General features: G+C 44.5%; 1 protein-coding gene across 4 annotated transcripts in view; it reads right to left on the bottom strand.

The window, feature by feature from the left end:
* The window catches only part of TACC1 (transforming acidic coiled-coil containing protein 1), a 93,646-nt gene extending 69,200 nt beyond the window's left edge, over window positions 1-24,446 (bottom strand). Inside the window, exons 1-2 of one of the 4 annotated variants that reach the window (XM_054997173.1) lie at window positions 24,408-24,446; window positions 20,505-20,638 (exon numbers count right to left, since the gene is read on the bottom strand). Coding sequence is in view for 1 of the 4 variants with exons in the window: in XM_054997170.1 (XP_054853145.1) it covers window positions 14,787-14,884 (98 nt within the window). In the remaining 3 variants the exon portion in view is untranslated. Of the gene's footprint in view, window positions 1-14,786; window positions 14,914-20,504; window positions 20,639-24,407 lie in introns of those variants that run through there. The other 3 variants (XM_054997172.1, XM_054997170.1, XM_054997171.1) reach the window with 3 other exon arrangements.
* Between the last annotated feature and the right edge of the window lie 1,205 nt (window positions 24,447-25,651).

The following is a 25,651-nucleotide window of genomic DNA, read 5'->3' as shown; positions in this document are numbered from 1 at the left end:
GCAGGAAGCTCTCCCTCCTAAGTCCAAGTATTTGAAGGGATGCTAGGATACTTCAGCAGTTAGAGAAATGCACTCTGCACATGAACAGAAGCTCTAGTGTTTAATATCCTACCTTGTCCTGTTTCATCATCTTCACAAGCCATATCCCACCATTGTAGTGGGATCCAGGGCAAGCACAAAGTGGGGATGCCCACACACTCCTGCATCAGCTAACAACAACAACAACTGCACTTATACACCATTCTTCTAGACAGATTAGTGCCCCCCTCAGAGCAGTGAACAAGTTAGTGTTGTTATTATCTCCACAATACAGCTGAGAGGAGCTGAGAGGAGTGGCTGACCCAAGACCATCTACTGGGCTCATGGTAGTAGTGGGATTCGAACCAGCGGAGTGCTGTTGCCGAACCACTTAACGATTGCGCTACAACAGCTACACAGCTGGGTACCTGCATCTGCATAGAGATCTTGTTGGGTCACAATGAATCTCAGGCAAAAGAGCCAATATTTCTTTCTCTTGACTTCCATGGACCTGATCTGCTTGTGTCCCTCCTGGCCCATCACTTGCTTTGCTATTGAAGCTTAGTCCTCTTTCATTCCTTTGGCCATGGATCTTCAATCATCTCTAAGCGAACTATGGCTGAGCCCACACAGGGAAGATTTGCTGTGTTCTTTCTGCCACCGCTGCAAATGCAAAGGCATTCCCAGCAGCAACAGAAGAACAAAATTAGACTCCAGCAGCATCTTAAAAGACCAACATAGTTTTCCAGCTCTTGTAAGTCAAAGCTCATTTTCTCAGATACAAATAATAACGAAGATTAATCAGTCTTTATCTCCAGGCCAGATGATTGAAGGGGTGTTACAAAGAAGGGCCCTGTTGGAAGCAGGATGCAGAGGTACAATACAAAACATAATTAGCTTGATTGGAGAAAAGAGATTAGAACGTCCAACTGACACCATCTTCATGAGCGGCAGTGGCGCGTCCACACAGAAGTTGTGCCTCACACTTTCCTTACCCTCTTGCCCCTGTCACCAGAGGGCCTTTCCAGGCTTTTAAAAAAAGATAACTGACATGCACTAATACATCATTATCAATAAAAGCAATATGCAAATTATGGATTTAAAGAAAAAAAGCCAGTGGCATGGGGGTGGGTGGGTTGTGGGGAGCTGGGGTACGGAAAATAGCACTGGGGGAAGCTATAAAAATGCACACCTTCCCATCCACACATTGCGCATCAAAAACATGATGCACCAGATTTTGCCCGGGGCAGAGAAAGATCCCGTCACTTGACTCTATTAGACGTCGTTCTCTGCTTCTGCCAACTGCTGCTGCAGCCACCCCCGGGGAACTGCTCCTTCTTAATCGAGTCTCTCTTCTTGAATGCAGAAGGTTCTTACTTTGTGTGCATAATGAAAGATGGCACAGACAATACCAGACTCACTGGAACTCGTTATTTCCCCCCATCAGTAACTGGCTCTGTTTCAATCTTTGCCTTGCTGCAGCTGATGTCAGCTGGGGACCATATTCTATTGACCCTTCACTGTGCCAAGGGAAAGGCAGCTGTGTAAGCAATAAACATGAGAAGGCTTCTCTCTTGTGGCAACTTCACAGCTGGGCAGAGGGGAGAGAGCTTCATGTAGGGTCCGTGCAGGGTCCTTTTACTTGTCTGGACACTCCTTCATAGGGTAATTATGAAAAAAATCATCATAGATGGGCATTACAAGATGATTCTCTCCCCATATAAGTCCTGTACCAGAGGACTTTCCCTTTGCTCTAGAGGTGGTCTTTCCAGAAAGCTTGTGGACCTTTTTAGCATTCCAGACAGCATGACCAGAATCTCTAGGGTCACTGTCTTATGTGTGTGTGTGACACTGAGAGATCTCTGTCTTTTGGTGCTACACCGCTGAAGATGCCAGTCACAGCTGCTGGCGAAACGTCAGGAACTACAATGCCAAGACCACGGCTATACAGCCCAGAAAATCCACAACAACCAATTTAAATTGCTGCTTGCTACCTTTAAAACCCTGGATGTAAGACACCCAGAGAACAATTTCCTTCTATGTGTTCCTGCCAATTTGTTACAATATTTATCTGAGGCCCTATTGTATTTCTTCACCTTTTGGAGAAGAAGCAGGCAGTGATTAGAAGCAAGGTATTCCCAGATGCGCCATCTCAAATTTGGAATGCCTTCCTCCGGGCCAAAACTGCTTTAAAATATATAAATAAGAGAGCCCAAGCTTCTTGGGGCAGATACCTTGAAAGAGGGGGTGCTTATTCCATAAAAACAGTGTGTATACTGTCAGTGCTATATAATTAATCCTATTTATTTAATGTCATTTATAGTCTGCCTTTCTCACTGAGACTCAAGGCAGATTACACAGTATGAGATTAATACAGTCAGTATCAAGTACATTTCAATACAGTATCAAGGACATTTCCATAAACAATGCCAGAGGGCAAATAGATACAAGTTTAAGAGACACAGTATTAGCAAGAATCCAATACAGAGTAGAAAAAATACTGAAGCAGAACATAATCAGTTCTAGGACTAACATTAGACAACATGGAGCACTGGTGGTACATAGGAGTACATATTTAAAGCAGCAGATGATATGTAAGGCAATATAGTGATGAAGTCTTTGGTCTCTAACTCATTAGTGAAGCATCCCTACAATACAGCCATCCCATTTGAGTAAAAAGCCTTTTTGAATAGTTCAGTTTTGCATCATTTACGAAAAGCCAGGAGAGTGGAGGCTCTTCTGACTTCCTCAGGCAGGTCATTCCACAGGATAGGGGCCACCACAGAGAAAGCCCGTGTACAGGCTGCTCCTGAGCCTGACTTCACCCGTGTGCAGCCTGGCACTTGCAGGAGACCCTATTCAGATGAGCAAAGCTGCCATGGAGGAACATAGGGAGGGAGGTGGCCCCGTAGGTAAGCTGGACCAAAAAGCCGTGAAGAACTTTGTATGTAATAACTAATACATTGAACTGAGCATGGTAATTGACGGGTAGCCAGTGGAGCGACTGTAGGATGGGAGTGATGTTCATGCTCCTGCTTGCTCCTGATAAGTCGAGCTGCAGCATTTTGCACTAATTGGAGCCTCCTAGTTAACTTAGACGGGAGACCTATGTATAGAGTATTACAATAGTCAAGCCTTGATGTTACCATAGCATGGATCCAAGTGGCCAGGTCAGCCATGTCAAGAAGTCCATCTTCCAGGCTAGAGTGAGGTTGTAGAAAGCATTTTTTGCCACTGCCTTAACTTCTTTTTCTAGTAATAACGCTGGACCCAGTATAACCCCATGGCTCTTAATTGAGTCTGCAAGGGTCAGACAAACTTATTCATTAGGACTAAGTGGCATGGCGGCCAATTCTCAAAATGATTAGACTAATTCTCAAAGTGATTAGTGAGGACATCCCTGACCTCGGTGCGGTCTGAGAGGAATCTCCCCTGATTCCTAACAGCTGGTACGCTTCTTATGACTGAAGGAAGGGAGCAATTCCCAGGGAGGAAAAGTATGAACGACAATGGGTAAAGATTCCCAGGGGGGGCCAAGTTTTAAAGAATGGACACCCAAGATTCTCAAGTGTACAATCACACCCATTCTTGAGAGCATCCTCGATGAGAGATGCCCTGTGTCTGCAGTTTCTAGAACACATATGGGCACCTCAAGTGTGCTAGAAAGTGCAGGGCAGTGTCACATTCTCCACTCATCTGTTACATAGAGGGAGAGGGCTCCTTGCAAATGTGGGGGAAATTAGCAAAGCAAGGAGCAAACTTAGCAAGAGGTAGGGATCTTCTGCCAAGTTTTACAGAGTCTTTCTCATTAGAATGCCATGAAGAAGACGGGTGCTTTTTCCAAAAACAAAGGAAGTTTTTATTAAGGAGGAAAGATATCACACACAGACATACAAGAGCCTAGGAATACAGATTGGAAAGGGGAAGGGATGTTAAGAGCTGGCTTTCTTGGGGAGGGGCTCAGAGAAGGCTCTGAGGATGACATATAACCACTACATGGTCCAAGACTGACAGTGACTTCTTGCAGAAGAGACTTCCACCATCTGCACCTCCTGTGGACCCCAAAATAGAAAAGAGTCCAGTCGCACCTTTAAGACTAACCAACTTTACTGTAGCATAAGCTTTTGAGAACCACAGTTCTCTTTGTCAGATGCAAGAACTGTGGTTCTCGAAAGCTTATGCTACAGTAAAGTTGGTTAATCTTAAAGGTGCTACTGGACTCTTTTCTATTTTGCTACTACAGACTAACATGGCTAACTCCTCTGGACCTGTGGACCCTAAACACCTACAAAACTCTATGCAAGGGAGAACAAGAAGGCCTACCTTCTAAATGCTTGTGTTATGGCAAGGCTGGGGCGGGGGGGGGGGCAATTACAATGGCTGGAGGACCAGTGACTGCTGTTGTGGCAGAACTGGGTTAGATACCCACCCTGGCAGGGGAGCACCAATTATATCCTGTTGCTCTATGCCATACACTTGTAGAATCAGGAGGTATTTATTTTATTTTCATTTTAAGTATTTATTCCCCACTCTTCTTCCTATTGGAGATGCAAAGTGGCTTACAACATCATTCTCTCCTCCTGCATTTTATAATCACAACAACAACCCTGTGAGGTAGTTTAGGCTGGGGGGGGGACAGAGACAGCCCCCAAAGGTCACCTACAGAACTTCCATGTCAGATAGGGGATTTGAACCTGGGTGTCTGAGGGCCACAATGACGAATGACACGTGACGAATGACACTTGAACGGCAAGTGGATTGAGTGGAGGGCAAGTGAACAGGGAGAAATACACTTGCCGTTCAAGTGTCATTCGTCATGTGTAGCTTGGCCCTCAGATTCTAGTATGATCTAGTATGACTGACTGAAATACACTCTCTGACAGGGCCTCGTAATTCACTGGGTCATCTTTTACTAAAGCAAATATCCTTCAGTTCCCAAATGAACAGGAAGGAAAAAGCGCCCGGGAACCAGTGCTACGAACACTACCATTTCTCTGTTAGATGCTTTTGAAGCAAATTCACTAGAGGGCGCTTCAAGATGACTTTTTGTCCAAATGGAGGGAAGAAAACTGGAAGACAGGAACAATTCCCGCCCCCCCTCTCCCTTGAAGTCAGAATAATAAACAGCAGGCATGTGATTTTTTGCCATGACCCACTGAAAGCAACCCCTACAATCTGAAACCCTGGCCCCCTCCCACTGGCAGGAGGGCTGCACACACACATCCTTCAGCACACAGTTTTGCAGTAACCGTAGTTACAAAACATTTTTGGGCTGTTGCTAAGGAACACGGAGTGGGAAGAGGCCCTGATGTGGTTGTGAGGAAGTCTGTGAACATACAGGAGAAGGCAGTTCCCGCAGTACTGGCAGCTGCTGCCAAGGGATTCATACTGTGGCTCACCTCCAATGCACAGCTACGTGTAAGTAGGTCCTGCAGACAGCAGCAGGGTCTAAGTAAAGCTGCCTAGAAATGAGGGTGTGTATCTCCATTCACCAACAAGGAGACTTTTCCAGGCATGAGCAAGAGGTTTGGCACCATACAGAAAATCTCTGGTTCTTGGTTGCTTAAATTGCAGTGTTGCCACCTGAATATTGAAAAATATTTGTTTACAGCCCCCTAAGTATGGCAATTGCAGCAACATGGTTTCATATGGTGCAACATTCAGCATCCTGAGAATGCCTTTATTTATTTTTAGAAGGGGCACTTTTTATGACCCTTCAAACTTTAGAAAAAGGTTTTTTTTAAAAAAAGTATGACCAACTTTGCAGAATCTCATGAGAGAAGCTTTCAAAAAGCTGAACATATCAGTGGTTGGAGAATAAATTCCCTGTACCTCCCGGCCCCCCACTAAGCAATCCCTTGTTTCAATGCATTTCTTATCTCACCTTTGTCTTGGACTGCAGTGAATGAATCAGGAACTTCACTGTCTGAGCATAGAAAGCCTCCTAGTACTATGTATGCTCAGGTCTCAGAGACCTCCTCCAGCACGGAAGGGGCCAGATGTATGCAGCACCATCTCCCATAACTGCGTGCAGCATGAAGCCTCTAGACCAGGGGTGGCCAAACTGCGGCTTGGGAGCCACATGTGGCTCTTCTAGACATATTGTGCGGCTCCCGGTGATCTCTGAGTATCGCCATGGAAATACATTTTATTTTAGTTTATTTCCCTCCCTTTTCTCCTTTCTTTCAATGCCTTTCACTCCCTCCTTTTCCTTCTTTCTTTCCATGTCTTTCCCTCCCTTTTTCTTCCTGCTTTCTTTCCATGTCTTTCATATTTTCAATGAAAACGTTGGGGTTGCCAGGTCTGACTCAGAAGATACCTGGGGACTTTGGGGGTGAAGCCTAACAAGGATATGACATCACTTTTGTGATGTCACTTCCAAGTCAAAGGTCAGGTGATGGTTCTTCTCAAGCTCCACCCCTTCTGATGTCACTTCCAGCATACTGCACCAAAACCACACCCCTTGCTGTGATGTCACTTTCAGGACACTCCCCCAAACCCGCCTCTTCATCTGAAGTCACTTCAATGTATCATGTCTTGAGGCTCTCAAACATCTGACATTTATTCTAAGTGGCTCTTACATTAAGCAAGTTTGGCCACCCCTGCTCTAGACTATATTGATGCGAGGGCTGGACAAGAGAATTCTTTACTGCCCTTGCTAAGCCCGTGGAAAAGTAAATTCATCTAATGCATTTCAGTGTCTTGAGGACGACAACTGTAGTTTAGTAGCAGAACACCTGCTTTTCATGCAGAAGGGCCCGGGTTCAATCCCCAGCTTCTCCAGGTAAAGGGTCTCCAAGAACAGATGTTGGAACAGGCACTACTGTGACTGATATCCCGGAGAGCTGCTACCACTCAGTGTAGGCAATACTGAGCTATTTGGATGAATGCTTTGATTTAGTATCACACAATTTCATATTTCTGGTGCCTGGGTTGGAAAATCCACCCTTGCAGCTTAAATTCAAGAATGAGTGCCCCATGGCCCAGGAAAGTACCTTCCTATAAGATATCAAATTCTTTACAAAGATGAGCCTCAAAAGGAGAAAGGAAGAAAAAACGTTTGCAGCATTTATACTGATAGAAGAATCTGAAAAACAAAGAAAGGCATCATGGACTTGGGGTGGGGGACGGGAATCTCATTTTCCACTGTATCCCCTCCCCCACTACGTCATCTTTCCTTCCTCCTGGCAGTCCGTGTATCTTGTTCCCTTTCCCTGCTTCCATCTTTCCTTCCCATCTACCAGGCAACCTATCAGCTATATTTATCATGTATTTACTTCATTTATACCCCACTTTTCTCCCCAACGGGGACCCAAAACAGCTTGTAGCATTGTCCTGTCCTCCTTATCCTAACAACAACCCTGTGTAGTAGATTAGGCTAGGAGTGTGCAATTAGCCCTAGGACAGTGAGCTTCAATGGCAGAGTGAAGATTTGAACCTGCATCTCCCAGATCCTAGTCTGAAACTTTAACCACTACACACTACTGGCTTTCCTGTGGTGGCTGCTGTTGAACAGTAGTACCAGCTGAGCCTGCCGGTTATTGCTGTGGAGCCTGGCCCCAATGAATCCTGCCTCAAAAGCAAAGGTCCCTGCTCCCACCTACCCTGCCTTTGACTGACAAAAATACCAGCTTGAAGGCTGGCAATATTGTTGCGGTTGCCTAGCAAAACCTACAATTGCCACTGCAGAGGGCATTTGTTTCTTAAAGATACAGGTATTGCTTCTGTTTTGTTTTTTTAAAAAAACATGGTTTTAAAAAAGAGTTTAGATTTTTATGCAAATCTGGGACTGTTCTTCAGTTTGTAATAAGATCTGACCAGTGTCCAGATTTAAGTATCCACAAACGGGACCACATTTAGAAATACTGATGATGTATGCTGCCCTGAATATGAACTGCATCCACCAGCATGACTCAGCTACATGGTTTACATTATAAATAAAGATTACACTTAGAAACCAGTGAGTAATAGTTCTATTAAGACTATCATCTTGGAAAAGAGCAGCACACAAAATGTTTTTCATAAAGACTTAATTATGCTAGGAGTAGCTGTTGCATCACAGATGAACAACTGGTTCAAGCAGCTCCTCTTCAGACATATATACAGCTGCCAAATTTGTGCACTGCCTAAATAGCCACATTTCTATTAAAGATCTCTGAACCGGGAGAGAGACTCTGATTAAGGAAAATGGCATTTCCTTTCCTCTGAAAACCCATTGTCACCAGTATCTGGTTGCTAGGATACAACCAATGACAGCCGTAAGAGAAAGGACCAAATACAGTAAATGCTGCAAGAGGAAGGGAGATTGCAATGGAATGCATCTGATCAACCATTGCCCTCAAAGGTTATATTCCTCACCGTTTCAGATATCGCCACCAAAGAGGCCTTTGGTACCAAGCTAACATTAAGTGCAAACGGAGGAAAACAAAGCTGAATAGCTGAATAGACAGCTGCTGGATTCCCAGAGCTTTGTCAACATGGCTGGGCGGGGGTGGGTGGGAACACCACACAAGAACATGAAAAAGACAACAGGTTCACAATGACTTACCTACCATGCTTTACAGAAGCGTGAGAAGCTGTGATCACAACAGATCCTCGATAACAGGCTCAAGTCAACTTGCCCACATGTATCCATGAGAAACCTGGGCTCTTAATATGACTGCTGTTTCCAGCTTCCAATGCTGTTAAGAAAAGCCCATCAAATGAAGTCTGCTACAGAAGCCTTATTCCACATGGCCCTGCCAACCACAGTATAGTGTGCCTTGATGTATTGCCTTTAAAGACCCCTGAGGAAAGTGGGGGAGGAGCAGAATTAGCTGTCCTGGACTCCATAGTGGAGACATGGGCGGTGAGAGGTAGGGTTGCCAGCCTCCAGGTAGTGGCTGGAGATCTCCCGTAATTACAACTGGTCTCCAGGCCACAGAGATCAATTCACCTGGAGAAAATGGCTACTTTGGGGGGGTGGAGTCTATGGAATTATGCCATACCAAGGTCTTTTCCCTCCCCAAACCCCACTTTCTCCAGGTTTCACCCCCCAGATCTCCAGGAATTTCCCAACTTGCAGCTGGCAACCCTAGTGAGAGGTGGTGGTAGTGGCAACAAAGGGGGGGGGCTACTTCAGGTAAATACAGCAACAAGGGCCACAACAGCAACAAAAGGCAAGATGGTGTGTCCCCAAGGTGAACGCTTCCCAAAATACACTACCTGAGGCCACACACAGAGACATTTTCCTAGCTGGCTGAACTTTAGACACCAGGCAGGCAGAAATGGTTTTATTTTGCCAGGCCTTACACTGAGTTGGTTGGTTTGGTTTTGTTCCTCATTTTTATTACTGTTTTCACTGGTGCTATTCATTTTGATGCTACTATTGTCGTTCCTTCTGCTGTTTTTAATGGTTTCACTAGTAGTTTTACTGCTCTGTGTTTGATGCTATAATCATTGAGGATTGGTGTCATCCATAATGTTGCTTTACTGTTTTTTACTACCAGCAATTGTTCTTTTGGTTTTCATATTTGGCAATAAAGTGAGTTTTCCGCATGCATGCATGCACAAGCTATAGCATGGTCCTCATGTTGATGCATCTACCATCTTGGAATATACAGAATTAATAATACTTTAAGAAAATGTCTCAAAATCCTCTGTGCAACTTGTTTCTCTCTCTTTCATTTTGTATCCTAGACTATCCTCTTGATCAAATGTGGAAGTTTGTAGTAAGTTTGACCATATGTCAACTCATAATGGCAAGGTCTGGTGTTCTTTTTTAAACAAGATAGTGAACTCCACAAGTTAAGAAGCCAGCACTGCCAGCCATCCTTCAGGAAGAGCCATTGTAAGAGTGCTGGACTGAGCACTGGAGGTTTCAATCCTCAAACAGACATGAAGGTCATTGGATGATGTTAAGCCAGTCATCTGGTCTCACTCTAACCTTCTACACATTATAATTTATTAATGAAAACATTTATATCCCATGTTTCCTTACAGTTTAAAAGCAACAGATCAAAATGGTTAGAAAACCCCCCTCCCCTTCCCCTGAGTAAAATGAGGAAGAGAGCACCATAAGCGTTATTTCTTGAAGAAAGGACAGGAAACCAGTGACCTAGATGGACATGATCTTTCCTCACAATCAAAACATGCCCCTACCATATTTTAGCCAGAGACAGGGCTTTTTCTTTGGTGGCACCTAGGTTTTGGGCCTCCCATCCTTCAGGAGATCGCCTGGTGGCAAATTTACTTGCCCGTAGGCAGGGCAGGTAAACAAAGAAGTTTTTTATTTACCAAAGCATTTTGTGTATGTGTTATAATGTTCCCTTCTTGTCTCAATTCTGTCCTGGTTAAGGTTGTAGAGAATGTTCTACCTTGTCTTTTAATCAGGGCTTTTTTGGGGGGGGGGAAGAGGTGGTGGAACTCAGTGGGTTGCCCTCGGAGAAAATGGTCACATGGCTGGTGGCCCCGCCCCCTAATCTCCAGACAGAGGGGAATTTAGATTGCCCTCTGCGCTGCCGAGCAGTGCAGAGGGCAATCTAAACTCCCCTCTGTCTGGAGATTAGGGGGCGGGGCCACCAGCCATGTGACCATTTTCAAGAGGTTCCGGAACTCCGTTCCACCACTTTCCGGCTGAAAAAAAACTCTGCTTTTAATAACATTTTAGCAACCATCCAACACTCTTAGAAACTGCTGTTGAGCTATTTAATTTTGTATCCTTGGGTTTCATCCTACTGATTTTACTGCCTGTTTTTTTCGTTTAAAAAACAAGACATTTTAAAAGGACAGGAACTATTAAGATTGAAAAGAGGTGTTTTATTTTGGTCATTTTGTAGTATTTGTTTTAATTTTTGCATTGTTTTACAGTTTTTAACTTACATGCCTTGAGCAGTTTTGATGTAAAAATTTCAAATGAATAAATTGTGAGGCTAAGCGGTAGGTATAGTCTCAATGTAACTAGGAGCACAACTTATATCAGTTAAGTGATCTGTTGCTGGGATTGCTGTTGCTCTTCCTGAGACTGTAGAGCATATTATAGATTGTGTAGATATTTGGGTGATGCATAATAGAATCCTGTTGTTTTTAAAGTCAAGGCACCCTAGATTAGAAATACTTACAGAAATGTTGGCACCCAAAAAGTTAATACGAGTTCTCACAGGACATTTGCAATCTTCCACAATGAGCTACATGCACTGTAGCATGGCTTTAACACAAGAACTCCCACTAAAAACTTGTGAGCCCAACCCTCATGTGGAAGTGAGCAAATTCCATGAAAGCCCCAGTGTTAAAACCAAAGTACAAAGGCCAGGTTCACACAGGCACTCTGAGTTACAGGCTTCTCTATACACCAAGAGCATTCACTTCTGCTGCTCCTCTTACATAGCAGGAAGGAGAAGGAAGAGTTTAGAGGAACAGAGAACATGTTTCAGCCCATTTCTCAAGGGCTGAAAATTTGGCAACAACATTTATAATTCGTTATTTAGTAGTATCTAACAAGCAGGGATTTAGCAAACAAAGTTTGTTTTTTCCTGGTAGGAGATGAACGATAAGGAAAATCTTCACCTGCTCATTATCTGTGGTGCCAGATAACTGTCATTGAGTTATGAGAGAAAGGCTAAATTTTTTTTTAAAAGGGTAACGAGAGGATGCGTGCCCTTATTTTTTAGTCTCACCCCGCAGAACAAGTTGTGCTTCCACTATATCTTTATGGTATATCTTTACCATATATTGTCTGTATGATGATCTATCATCTATTCAGCCTACTTCTCATACATTACCAGACCTACAAAAAATTCATGCCACACAACAATGACTTCAGAGGCTGTAGTCTTGAACACAGATTCTTGGAAGCAAGCCCCACTGAAATCAAGAGGATTTGTTTATATATCAGGAGATCGTACTTTAACCTATAACTGAATTAGAAAAGACAGAGAGTGAAATTCCAATGGATCTTGGCCCCAAACTAAACACAACAGCAGTGAGTGGACCAATTCCTTTACATGAGGCTCTGCCCCAGTTGTGTGTTAAGTGGGGGGAGGATGGAATGTGTGATTTAAAGGGCAAAAGGCCACACTGGGGGCAGGGGGGCATTACAGTCTCCCATCACTGTTCTTCCCAAAGTTCATCCCCTAAGATCATTTTCACCAAGTAGCTGAGGAGAGAAACGGGGGAGGGGGCACTCTCCACCCATATGCTTCTTTTTCCCACATTAAATTGCTAGACCCTGCTTGCAGCATGAACGGGGGAAGCCAGGGTTAAAAGAAACATGTCTGCAGTGGTTGAGTACAGTTTAACTCAGTTAAAAATGGATGGTTAGCATCAGGAGCAAACCAGTTCATAGGTCTTGCCACACTAAGGAGTGAACCAGACCAGACACTGGGAGATTCCATTATTAGAGTGGGAGTTCTGAGATTGGAGCTCACACCATTTTTTAAAAAGGCAATTATCAGGCCTGGGACCACACCATATAGCAAGAGGCTGGCTAAGACTTCTCCTTCGTGCCATTTCCCCCCAACTTGAAATGGCCCTGGGGAGCCACTATTTGCCCTGCTGGAGCAAACAATGGGGTGCCACTATTTGGCCCATTGGAAACACATGTTAGCACTGTGACTTTAGTTAATGCCCTATGATAGAACAGCAGTTGAAGCCCTGCATGCAAACCAAGATCTTTGAGCTTATGCAGCGCACCTTTTCTTCACCGGTGAGAAAAGGCCAGTGACCAATCACCATACAATTTGTGATTGGGGTCAAAGTATTTCAAGGGCAGAGGGTATACGTTTCACAACTGGACCTCTGTCACACTAAAAATTGAGCAACACATCAGCTCAATCCTCAGAGAAAATAAACCAACAACAATGCCCAGGAAAAGGCAAATCTTATCACAAACCATATGAGAGTCTTGCCAAAGGCCAAAGAGGCTTGGAAGAGTCAGTCAAATGCCCAAAGAGATTGTGGGCTTCTCTGGCATCTGATGAACTCTTCCATTCTGGTGAAGGTCTTCCAGGCTGCTCCACTTGTAGGAAATGAACTCATGACATTGCCCTGTGCTGAGTGGAAGCCTTCCATCCTTATCAGCAATGACTCTCCAGGAGTCCCAGGAAGAAGAAGAAAAGCCTTGCCTAATGCCTGATACTGGTGAACTTTTAACTGGGAATACCAAGGCCTAAACCTGGGACCTTTGGCATGCAAAGCAGGTGCTCTGCAGACCCCCAAGAGGAGTCTTTCCTTTTACCACCAGAAGGCTTGCTGCATCTATCCCAGCTTGGAATAACAGATTCCTACAAGGCAGACTGTATACAGCTGATACAGGAAATCAGGTAAGTGAAAGCATCCAAGAGCCATAGTTTTAAAGCCATATTTTTAAAAGCATAGTTCAAGAGCAGAGGTTCATACATCCCCTCCCCTCATTCCAACAGGTCTGAATCTCCCCTTCCATGTCAAAAGTGACATCAGTACTAACAGTAACCACAACCAAGCTAACAAGACCTCCTCTTAACATGGATTTTAAACAAAGGTTTAGAGCAGGTTCACAAATCCCAGGTTAAAAGGGAACTCTAATTAGCAGTAAGAGCCATGATAACATAATCCTTAATTCATGATCAAGGATAGGGAGAATTTGTGCCTGGGGAAAGAAAGAATGTGTGATCTAGCAGCTGCTGTTCCAGTCTCGTAGCCATCATGAAGAGGTTGCCACCATTACTTCTGTGCCTCCCACAACAACCCATCCAGATGCCTTTGGGAAGGTCATAAACAAGGGAAGATGACTGCAGCCTTGCCCAGCTGTCCGAACCAGGAATCTGGTAATTCATCGGTACACTGCTTGTGTACATGGAGGTTTCACCTAGCATAGCCTAATGACAACAGCCACGGACAGAGGAGTTTTCCTCAAATGCATCTAACCCTGATTACTTAAAGTATCTGTACCAATGGCTATTTTACCACCTTGAAATCGAAATTGGTTTATTGTGACCTGTTCTAGAGCCATATGGAAACAAAGAGCCTTGGGGCAAAACAAAGATCAGCACATTTATTGGCGCAGAGGAATTCATGCTATAATCAATCCTTTAGCGTCTGAAGGCGCCACGAGACACTCTGTTAACATTAGGTGAAAGGTTTTCAAACTCAACAATTTATCTCACCAGGTACACAAAGCAGGTTTATACACACAACACAACAGTGTGGGAAAGTGCAGGAAGTTAACAAGGGAGTAAGCTAACCATAACAAGATTACACAGAGTGCCAAAAGAGAGAAACATTAGAGAGTGGTGTGTGTTGAGAAACCAGCCATAATCCATCTTTAAGCCATAAGGTATAGGTTTGTACCAGTTCTACAACTCCTCCTTCCAAAAAAGGCTCTGAAAGAAGAAACTTCCTCAGTTTTATTTACTTAAATGCATCCTGCAACCTTAAAGGGAGCCTGCTATGGTTGCCAGCTCCAGGTTGGGAAATTCCTGGAGATTAGGAGAGGGGGAGACCCTGGAAACAACAGGGTTTGGAGATGGACCTCAGTGAGGATGTAATGCCACACAGTTTACCCTTCAAAGCAGCCATTTTCTCCAGGGGAACTGTTCTCTGGGGCCTGGAGCTTAGTTGTAATCCGGGAGCTCCCCAGGTACTACCTGGAGATTGGCAACCGTACCTGAAATGGTCCCAGAGCTATAAGCTATAAGAGAACAAGCCCCACCCCACGCAGGGACGCCGCAAGGTGAACAGCTGTGGACTGCGGGGGAAACAGCAGCGGAACCTCCTCGTTGCGCTTCCATCTGGCCCGCCCGGCAAGCACTCACCCGGCCCCTTTTGGCCCACCGGGGCTCAACTTCTTCCCTGCCCCGAGAGTAGGAAGAGAAGCCAGCGGCGGCTCGGTCCGGCTTTGGGATCCTCCCATCGCCGCCGAGGCTCTGGGCTGCCGGCAGGACAGCGATCCTGGCGGGACAGGCGGCTTCGGGGCGGAGGGACTCGCCCAGCTCCGGGAGAGGCGGGCCGGGCCGGGACTGCAGGTGCGAAAAGGCGGAGTTCAGCAGGCGGCGGCGCGGCGCAAAGGGGCTGCAGGACTAGAGAGGCTGCCAACTTTTTTTAAATCAGTCCTGCTCCTGCGCCTTTAACAGCGGCCTGAGGCGGGGAAATACACTGATAAGCCTTTTTGTAGCACGGAGATAGAAAACAATGCGAAGTCCTTGCTTTTCCGGCTGCTGTCAAAAGTACAGGAGCAGTCTTATTTCTAAACCTGTACAGCTGCCATTGTTTTCAGGCAGGGCTCCTGTGCTAAGAAAGCTTCGCCTGCTCATTTTTGCCTACAAGGCTGCTGTTGGAAACGGTAACCCAAAACATTTCGTTATTACGAAATCTATTTCCCGCTGTAGAGATCATTGTGCATATTCGCACCTGTTTCTGCTGTGTTCTCTTTGCACCCTGAACTGAATTGCCTCTAAAGGTTCCCGGATAGTTCATCTGCTTGTAGTGGCAATTTGCACAGAAGGCACATACTTGCTTAAGTTTCATTTTCCTCCCAGGGCTTCCGTTTTTGGTTTGCTTTGCATCACAGGCAGGCTTTCAAATATTAAACTCCCCAGCATGCAGTTCCCTGGTTGTATTTCTGCCTGTCACGCTGCTGTTAAACACACAGTAGCCTTGACAAGAAGATGGCAGGATGACTGTAAAAAACAAGATAGTGGTGGTGCTATGCGAAGAGGCACTTTCAAGAGGTGCAGCTTTTCCCATCCCTCTGTGACAAGCAACATTCTTTCTTCTAAACAGAAGTAACAAGATACCCGCCCACATCAGCAGCTCATCACCTTAAATGGTCAAAGATTTCATTTATGACATTAAGAATCCCACCTATGTTCAGGACCCAGGCTTAAGGAACCCCTTCCCTGACATAAGCCTATTCATTTGATTTCAGGAGCCAGGAAAGAAAAAATTCGGCAGTGCCATGAACAGATCGTACGAGCATGCCACTTGGTGCTCTCAGCCCCAGCACAGTGAATCTGGTTTACTCCCCGTGCTTGGGCCCTGGACTAGTATTGTCAGAGTGAATGAACAGCTGATTCCACATCAACTTGGCTATTCTCCCATCATCCCTCCCTCTTCGCTAATGAATTAGTGACCATAGACTTCACCTCTGTGTTTCCTTACGTACTAACTGTTGTCTTAAATATGTGCTCCTATGAGCTACTTGTGTTTCATGTTGGCTAATGTCAGTCTGAGAATTGCTTATGCTCTGTTTCAGCATTTCCTCAACTCTGTATCAGATTCTTGCTAACGCTATGTCTTGTAAACTTGTGTTTATTTACCCTATGTCATTGCTTATGGAAATGTCCTTGACACTGTATGGAAATGTCCTTGATACGAATTGTACTAATCTCACATGGTGTAATCTGCCTTGAGTCTCAGTGAGAAAGGTGGACTATAAATGACATAAATTAAATAAATTAAGAATACCACAGCATGGCAGTCAGAGAATACTGACATTGCCATATTAGCCGCCACCACCCCCATTTATCTACCTCTCTGATTTCTATCTTGGTCTTCCTCCTAAGAGTTCAGGGAGGCAAGCATTAATCTCCTCTCCTTGGTTATATCCTCAACAACCCTTTGGAGTAGGCTAGAGAGAATGCATGCCCCAAAGACGTCCAGCAAGCTTTAATTAAAAGAGGGGAAGGAACTGGAATATCAGCCAGCTGCAATAACACCTTGTAGCTGAACCTCTGGTCTGCACCTTTCTTACAGGTAAAGCTTTTACAGCCTGCAGTGGCCTGGGAGGAAGATCTACTAGCAGAAAAATGAGACGGAAAGGCCTGTTCTGGGGCCAGAAGCCTGCCCCCCAGCTCCTATTTGTCTGTAGAGGGTAGAGTTCAGCTGTATGCTAGGAGAACCTCCTTAAGGTAAGAATGGAGTGATAACAGAGCCAGTTGCAGGGAGGTGGGGTGGGTGGGCAGGCTTGCTACAGTTTTTTTTCTAGCTGAACCACCATATGTCTGGGATGGTTTTACTTAGGAATTCCTGCACTGAACAGAAGATTGGACTTGATGACCTACAAGGCTCCTTCCAGTTCTATAATTCTATGATTAATTTTGAACCATTTATTTCTTGATGTTGTGAGATGTGCTGTGGCAGAAAGAGTCTCTGTCCTGAAGTGACCTGCTGGAGAGGAATAGAAGCCGATGGCCCCAGGCTGGCCCCAGATTAGCAGCATTCCCACATCTAGGTTAGATAAAGCAAGACCTTTAACTTGGGGGGAGGAGAGGGGTGGGCAGGAGATGGATTTTAAAAATAAGCCAGCAGATCTTTTATTTTGCAGCAGTTCTAAAATTTGTTTTTATCTCGTATTAAGGAAGGGCCTTAACTGTTCCAACTATGCCAAGTAGACAATGTAAATAGTAACTAAAAATAAAAAGGAACACAGTACAAGTCAGTTGCTTCCCAGATATACTACGGAAAAGGAGAAAGGGCTGTTTGGCTCCAGAAACCTCTGCAGTGCTCTGCTGGTGTCCCAAGAATGCAATCATTTCTCTCCAGGAAGTGCTTTATGATGCTTCCCAAAACAGGGAGTTCTGCCAAGCAGCAAGAGCTCAATTTTTCCTCCGCATTTTGTCCTACAAAACCAGGCCCATAACTTAAAGAGATACACCTGCAACATGCCACTGGCTCATTTTTTAACCACGTAGATTGAATTCACATTAGGAATCATGCTACTATTCAAAAGCTGCTGAGAATGTATCGCATTAAATTTCACTATTACTGTATTGACTTAGCATTGCATGGATAAGTAATGAGAAGGTTAAGAAGAGACATCCAATCCAATATAAAGAACTGTTGTGCCCCATTGGATGAAAGTTGGCAGGAGCAAAGCAGGAAAAAACCAATAAGCAGGGCTCTGTGTACTCCATATAATAAAACAAACGAATAAATAACAGTTCTGTACCTGGGAAATCCATAGTCTGTGCCAAGGAACACTATATTCTACAATGTACATAAATTATGCAAATTGAACATATTTGTATAACCTTTATTGTTTTGTATAATTCTGCAATTTTATTTTATTTAGTTAACTGCTGATAAGATGGGGGAATGTATAATCATGTACATCATGTACAATCAGACCATCTGGCTAGGACATGGCTGGTAGTTTTAAAGGACAGTTCAGGGCTTTTTTTCAGGGGGAACGCAGCGGAACGGAGTTCCGGAACCTCTTGAAAATGGTCACATGGCTGGTGGCCCCGCCCCCTGATCTCCAGACAGAGGGGAGTTTAGATTGCCCTCCGCGCCACTCCAGAGGTGCAGAGGGCAATCTAAACTCCCCTCTGTCTGGAGATCAGGGGGCGGGGCCACCAGCCATGTGACTATTTCTCTGAGGGCAATCCACTGAGTTCCACCACCTCTTTTCCCAGAAAAAAAAGCCCTGGGACAGTTAATCATTCAACAAACCGTTGTTGATATTAATTTCATTGATTTGGGTTTTGCTAATCACGGGAAGGAAGACAGTATCTCTTTAAACTCTGGCAATCCTACACAGGCATTTCTTTGGCTTGAGAGATTTCTGTAGGTTTTGTTCACACTTTCCTGGTTATCTTGCAAAATAAACATTAGAGCCTTGCTTTTGGGTTGGGTGTTCTATTAAATAAAGGCTGGGATTCTCAGGAAGCTGAATTCTGGGTCCAAAATTACACAAGGGCATTCCTGCTAGTGCTAGATCAGATCCACAGCAAAGTTTTGAAGGATAGGCCTCGCTTTAACGTTGCCCCTCAGCAACAGGTATTGAGAGTGGTATTCTGCCCTTGGAATGGCGATCCCATTTAGTCCTTGTGACTAATAGCGAGGATTGCCAACAGCAGCTGGAGAAAAATATCCTGGCCTCTTAATACAGGCATAATGGGATGTTATTTAACTCCATGTCATGAAAAGCTGCAACTGCTCATTTCCCCACATTAAAGGAACAGGACATTTTTCTCCAGGCATGTTGGCACCCTATTCGTGGCAGAGTGTGCTTTCACGTCATCGCTGACTTACAGCAACCCCTGCTGGGGTTTTCAAGTCAAAAGACCAACAGAAGTGGTTTGCCATTGCCTGCCTCTGCAATCCTGTTCTTCTTTGGAGGTCTCTCATCCAATGACTAACCAAGACTGACCCTGCTCAGCTTCTGAGATGTGATGAGTTCGGGCTTGCCTGGGATATCCAGGTCAGGGCAACCCTGGCCGTTTCTGCACTACTTACCTTCATCCGGAACGCCACGGAGTGTCGCGAAAAAACCATGGAAGATAGCATCTTCTCCTGCGAGTTTTGCACGATATCTCGCATGAGAAGATGCTATCTTCCATGTTTTTTTCACAACGTTCTACAGCGTTCCGGATGAAGGTAAGTAGTGTGGAAACGGCCCCTATTAATTGCCATTGATAAAGCTATTATGAATATATCAAATTCTATATTTAATGCCATCTAAATTAATGGCCATCAATACATCCCATAGAAGTGAGTTCTGAATTATTTCTGCCTTATATGAAGTAGTTCACCAAAAAGACAAATCAGTGGTTCAAGATAAAACCAAGCCTGAAATTACCCTAGAAGCTAAAATGCTAAAACTGAGGCTATCATACTTTGATCATATCATGAGAAGACAAGATTCATTGGAAAATATAATTATGCTAGGAAAAGTTGGAGGCAGTAGGAAAAGAGGAAGACCCAACATGAGGTGAGTTGACACAGTAAAGGAAGCCACAGTCTTCAGTTTGCAAGACATGAGCAAGGCTGTCCATGAAATGATGTTTTGGAGGTTGTTGATTCATAGGGTTGCAATAAATCAGAAGTGACTTGATGGCACATAACACACACACAGTAGCACATTGTCCTGAATCTATGGCCCATAAAGTTTATTGGATGCCCCTGAGTTCAAATGTGATGAGAAAGGGGTTGGGGGGGGGGAATCTATCCACATCATGCATAATTTTACAAACCTCTAGTGTGTCCTCCTAAGCATGAATATAAGGTTGTTTTTTGCCCTCCCACAAAATCATGGACCATGTGTTAAATAGGAAGGCGTATCATGTATAATCTTGCCCTACTAGCTGTAAACCCAGGACCAGCTCAAGGTGTCTTGCTGGCATAGGTAGGGTAGCATGGAGCACCCTTGTCCTTCAGACATTGCAAAGGATACTGACATGTATCTTTAGCCACACTGTACAGGAAGCAGCCCCAGGACCCAGACTTGCTTCGGCAAGAGAAGTTTATTTTGATGGCTAAATCTTTTTGAAAAAATTATACAGTTTTAAATTGCCCTGTTCCAAACAGCCTGGGCATTCCTTTCTTCTTTGAAAGCCTTGCCAGGTCATTTCAGCCCTCTGCATGGCAGGCAAGCTAGAAAAATAGTTATGCCCAGAAAAGTAAGTGGATGGCCACAGAGCTATCAGCACTGGATCAGATTTGACCCAGATAGCAAGCTGGAGGCAGCTTTTACACAATCAGAATTGTACACAAACTTTTATAAATCCCAAACATGGATATGTTCAACTCACCCTTCACGGTGCAGCGTCTTGTTTATTCCTGAGAAATTCAAGGCATCCTTCTGCAGCCTCCAGCTGTCCCAGAACCTTCCTGCACTGCACTGCTTAGAAATGGCATGGCTGCTCAGGCCATGCCATTGTGGCAGCTGCCAGCAAAGAAGCAGATGGGAACAATTAGCCATGAACCAACACCACAGAAAGTTCCATGAGCTGGGAAATGAACAACCCAGACCCTTGCCTTAGGGCACCCTATCCTGTGTGTTCCTGAGCAGTGTGACTAAGCGCTGAGTCTGGCCATGACTTACTTTGTTCCTTTAAATGCTTGTGGGAACTCCCAGGGGAACCATCAGGCAATGTGAGCTATGAATTATGCCTGGAGCACTCCAAGGTGGGAGAAAAACACTTTGGCTGCCGGGAAGTGTTGCCGCCTGCACAGCCTTCTCTTAAGTACACTCCTAGGGCCTTCTAATCCTTCTCTATTCCTGGGCCTTCCCCATGGCATTTGTCAATCTCCCCTCCATTGCCTCGGTCCTCTTCCTAGCCTTGGTTTATCTGGCTAAAGTAAACCCACTGGACAGAAGCTGTGTCCCTTCTGTGTTCTCTGAAGCACCCAGTGGTACATCAACGTCACTTCAAACAGTTATTTTGACCATCCAATTTGACAATTCCCTTCTAATGGTAGATGGAATCAGGGCTTTTTTCCAGTGGGAATGCAGTAGAACAGAGTTCCGGCACCTCTTTAAAATGGTCACATGGCCGGTGGCCCCACCCCCTGATTTCCAGACAGAGGGGAGTTTAGACTGCCCTCTGTGCCGCTGAGCAGCACTGAAGGCAATCTAAACTCCCTTCTGTCTGGAGATCGGGGGGGGGGGCACTGGCCATGTGACCATTTTCTCCTAGGGCAATTTAAACTTTAAAAAACTCCCCCCTTGTTCCAGCTGACCCAAAGTGACGTAATTGTGCCGTCTTGAGTTCCACCACTGAGTTCCACCACCTCTTTTCCCAGAAAAAAAGCCCTGGATAGAATAAACACATTTTAAAAGCTTTCACAATACTCTTCTCTTGCCTCCTGGAGCGTACACTCCCCAATGGCCACACCGAGATGCAACCAGATTGCCTGATTTCAGAAGAGTGCACCTGTTTAGATGTACATTTCTGTTCCGCGTATGCATGCTGAGAGGAAGGAGGAACAGCCCAGAACAATGACTCATGGAAAGATGCAACAGGTACCCTCCTCCTTCTAACCATGGGATTCAACCCCAAATTCACTCCAGATGTCTGAGCCACTAGTCCCACCTCCTGGATCCAGCCTGCTCACTGGGCACCACCCAGTTTCCAGAATATTTCATTTAAAGCATTAGCAACTCTAACTCAAAACATTTCGTTATTTAATATATTTCTCACGGCACACAAGTAGCTTCCCAAGCTGGTTTATCCAGGCAGTGAACCACACCCTCCTATCTGTGAGCAGATACATCAGAATCTTATCTAACTGGAAGGAAGGAAAACTGAAAGAGAAATGAAGACTGTGTTTCTGTTTCTTTTGGCTTGTCTATTTTTTTAAAATGCTCTTCATTAAAACTTATATGGCTCACTGCACAAAGGTTTAATTTTTCTTCCCACATATTTCTGTATATTGGAGTAAACTCTGTTATAAGAGAATGATTGGATTAAGGGAATATTTGGTGCCTGACCTACATGAACGTATATAAATACAAACACATATATATGCTATTTCTATTTTCCTCCCTTTAAAAAACTCAGGGTATATAATTGCCCTTAGACCAAGGCTCTGAAACCTTTTATAATTAAAGAACCAAACCACCGCAAAATTCAAAGCAAGAGATCAACAGAGAGCTAGTACAATTTACCATTACTGATAATTTACAGGTTGATTAATAATCTATAAAGTTTCTCCAAACACTGTTGTTGCAATTCCTTGAAGCACATATGCACATGAGCTCACAAATATATACAGGAGTCCCATGCACAATTATTTAAGTGCACTATTACGGTTTGTATTTGAATTACTGGCAACTCTTTTTTTAAAATTTATTTTTATTTTTAAAATAGGAGAAGGGGTACAGAAAAGAAAAGGAGAAGGGAACAATTTTTTTCTAAAAACTCAGAACTGTGCGTTACAAGGATTATCTGAGTTCAAAAATCTTATACTGGCAAAAATCTTACACTCTTCACCTCTATCATTTTCCTTCTTTAAAGCCTCTCTAAGGAGTCCCCTTTAATTGCACAAAAACCTTTGTCTGCTACTCCTGTCATATACTGGTTATTCTAGCCACCCACCTACCCCTCCAATGCACCTTAACCTTAAACATTTTTTCATTAAAAAAAAATTGGTTCCATACACCCGATTTGGCTCTAAGTTGCAGACCCCTGCCTTAAATCCTCAGGAAGAGGCTGTGGCCCAGTGACAGAGCATCTGCTTTGTGTGCAGAAGGTCTGCTCGCATCTCCTGTTAAAAAGACCAAATAGTAAAAAGACCAGATGCAAAAAGACCTCTGAGACCCTGGAAAGCTGCTGCCAGTCAAAACAGGCAATACTGAACTTGATAAACCAGTGGCTTGGTTCAGTATAAGGCAACTGCTTGTGTTTATCACCAGAAATTATTTTCTTGCTTAACAATACTCTTTACAGTGTATAGCATAGAACTCAATCTCTATTGCTGATGTCACAGTAGCTAGATATATTTTAAGGCGGTCCAATAGGACATTCTGTGCCCCCCCCCCCCCGTTATTAAGGATGTTTTTCTGAAAAAGGGAAACCATCATATATTTGACCTGCACCCTTGTGAGAGCTAAAGGAAGAGGCATGAATTGTCTTCTGTATTTCTGCTTTCTCACTATTTATTACAAGCTTGTTGAGTGACCTTGGGCCTGTTACTCCCTCTCAGCCTACTTCACAGGATTGTTGTGAAAATAAAACAGGAAGTGAGAATGATGTTGCAAACTTCTTTGGGTCCTCATTGGGGAGAAAAACAGGGTGTAAATACCTAGAATAAAAGTTTGAGGAAGTAAATATGGTGTCCCACACTTTTATCCTTACCATAACCTTGTGAGGTAGATAAGGATGAGCGAGCAGCCGAAGCTCACCCAATAAAATTTGTGAATGAGTATGGATTGGACCCCATGCCTAAAGGCTGAACTATACTTGGTAGGCTTAGGTGGAAGATGTATAAATGTGTGGCCCCAGACACAAGCAGTTGCAGGCAAATAGCAGCTAAAGGGGTGGAAATGTGGGCTGGGGCCACACGCTGGGAAAGGGGTGTGTGGGGGGGGGCAGTTCTTCCTCAACATGCTGTTTTCCCAAGGCAACTTTAAGCCCCAGTAAAGAAAGAAGACTCTAAAAATATAAGTAACTACACACACACACACACACACACTCCACATCCCCTCTTCAGTGCTGGTTGTTTTCTGCAGCCAAATTACACACCTGAGGATCTGCACATGGACTCTCAGCATCAGGCATAGTTTAAAGTTCCAGTCAAGTGGTCAACTGCAAGACATCAGTTCTGACCAGCCACACCTTACAGAGATGGCAATGTGAGTGACGAGAAATATTTTGCAGTTGCCTAGCAACTTTGCCTTCTCTTCCTCCCCCTGGCAGTAAAACAACTGGCTGACCGAGAGCCAGCCAGGGAATAGCTGCCCAGTTCTCAGCCTCAAGGTGGTCAGGTTCTGAACTAACCAGAATGCTATGGGCCAGCAACCCTCTTTGGTGAGCCCAGTGCTAAGAAAATAGGGAAAATACACCCTCTAAGGCCTGCTTGTGGGCTTTCAGAGAAGATTAGTACAGAGTGGGGGTAAATCTCTTTTTGCAGAAAGTTCATGTGCTTCTTTTCTTCTCCAGCCTGAAAGCAGCATTCTGCAAGACCTTCCCCATCCCCTTCCAGTATCCTACCTTTCCAGCTGCAAAGTCCTTTGCTCCTTGCTTCTTAGATCACAGTCGTGCGAGAGAAGGAGCCCTACGGAAGGAAGGGGATGAACTTAGGCAGGGAGGGATGGGCCTGGGGCATCTGTCAGAAAGCAAAGTTGCTGGTCGGAGGAAAAGGATGTTTTGTAATCTTTGGCGAAAGGAAGCCGGCAGTGCCCTGGGGAGCTCCTAACCAGACGGCTTGGCTCGAGCCCCACGAAACAGCGAGGTTTGAGAATCCTTGTGGTTTTTCCTTGCAAACTAAACTCCAGGTTGGACTATATTCCCCCACCCCCCAGCAGCTCCAATCTTCTCATGCTGTAAAAATGCACACTTGGCTCCAGAGAGAGCAGGAGGCCTCTCTACAGGAAAGGCTGTATGGTTTTCATTTCTTTTGGTGCAATGAAGGTACCTTTTATTGGCAGGGGGATTGAGACACTTCCTTTCCAGCAGGCTCTTTCATTGCTAGGAATTCAGCACTCAGAAAAATCATTCCATATACCTGGTGAACAAGGCAGATCCTTGTGCCGCTCGCAAAGTCCCATTTTATTTTCAAAAGACCACATCTTGGAGGAGCATATGGATGAAACTGCAAAAAAACAAACCCCAAACCTTACACTCACACCACTACACGCCTGCCTGCACACATACCATTTTAGCCGTTCTGATGTTCTTGGACTCAACAACTGTTAATCAAAACAATAAGAAATCTTCTGGCATCTTAAATCCCAACATATTTATCTTGGCATAAGATTGCCTGACTTGGAGCCAGTTTCGTCACTTACACAAAGTGATCACTTCAGTAAGGAGGTATATATGCTCTGAGAGAGGGGGGGGGCAGAATTAATGGTCAAGTCAAAAAGAACAAGCAAATGCAAGAGACACCTGTAGGTATACTACCATACTAGTAATAAAAGTTCCAGTTAAACGAATGTGAGGTCCAACTCAATTAGCATTGCCAAGAGCCTGGAGAAAAAAATGTCCTGCCTCTTTAAAAGAGGCTTAATGTATGAAAATGGGCAGTGGGAGCTTTACCAGGTAAATAACATCTCCTGGTAAATAACAGCCCATCAAGCCTCTAAAGGATATTTTTTCTCCAGATTGTTAGCAATCCTAAAGCCGAGGAATATCAGAGCCTATCACTATGGGTGTGCCCCACTTCTGACTAGACATGGGCACGAACAGCATTATGAACGGAAAAAAACCCACGAACAGGCCGCTCGGCTGCTCGT

This window comes from Eublepharis macularius, chromosome 14, assembly GCF_028583425.1.
Source record: "Eublepharis macularius isolate TG4126 chromosome 14, MPM_Emac_v1.0, whole genome shotgun sequence".
Classification (NCBI taxonomy): Eukaryota; Metazoa; Chordata; class Lepidosauria; order Squamata; family Eublepharidae; genus Eublepharis; species Eublepharis macularius.
Note: the sequence above shows the minus strand (reverse complement) of the source record. Positions and strands in the feature narration are given on the sequence as shown.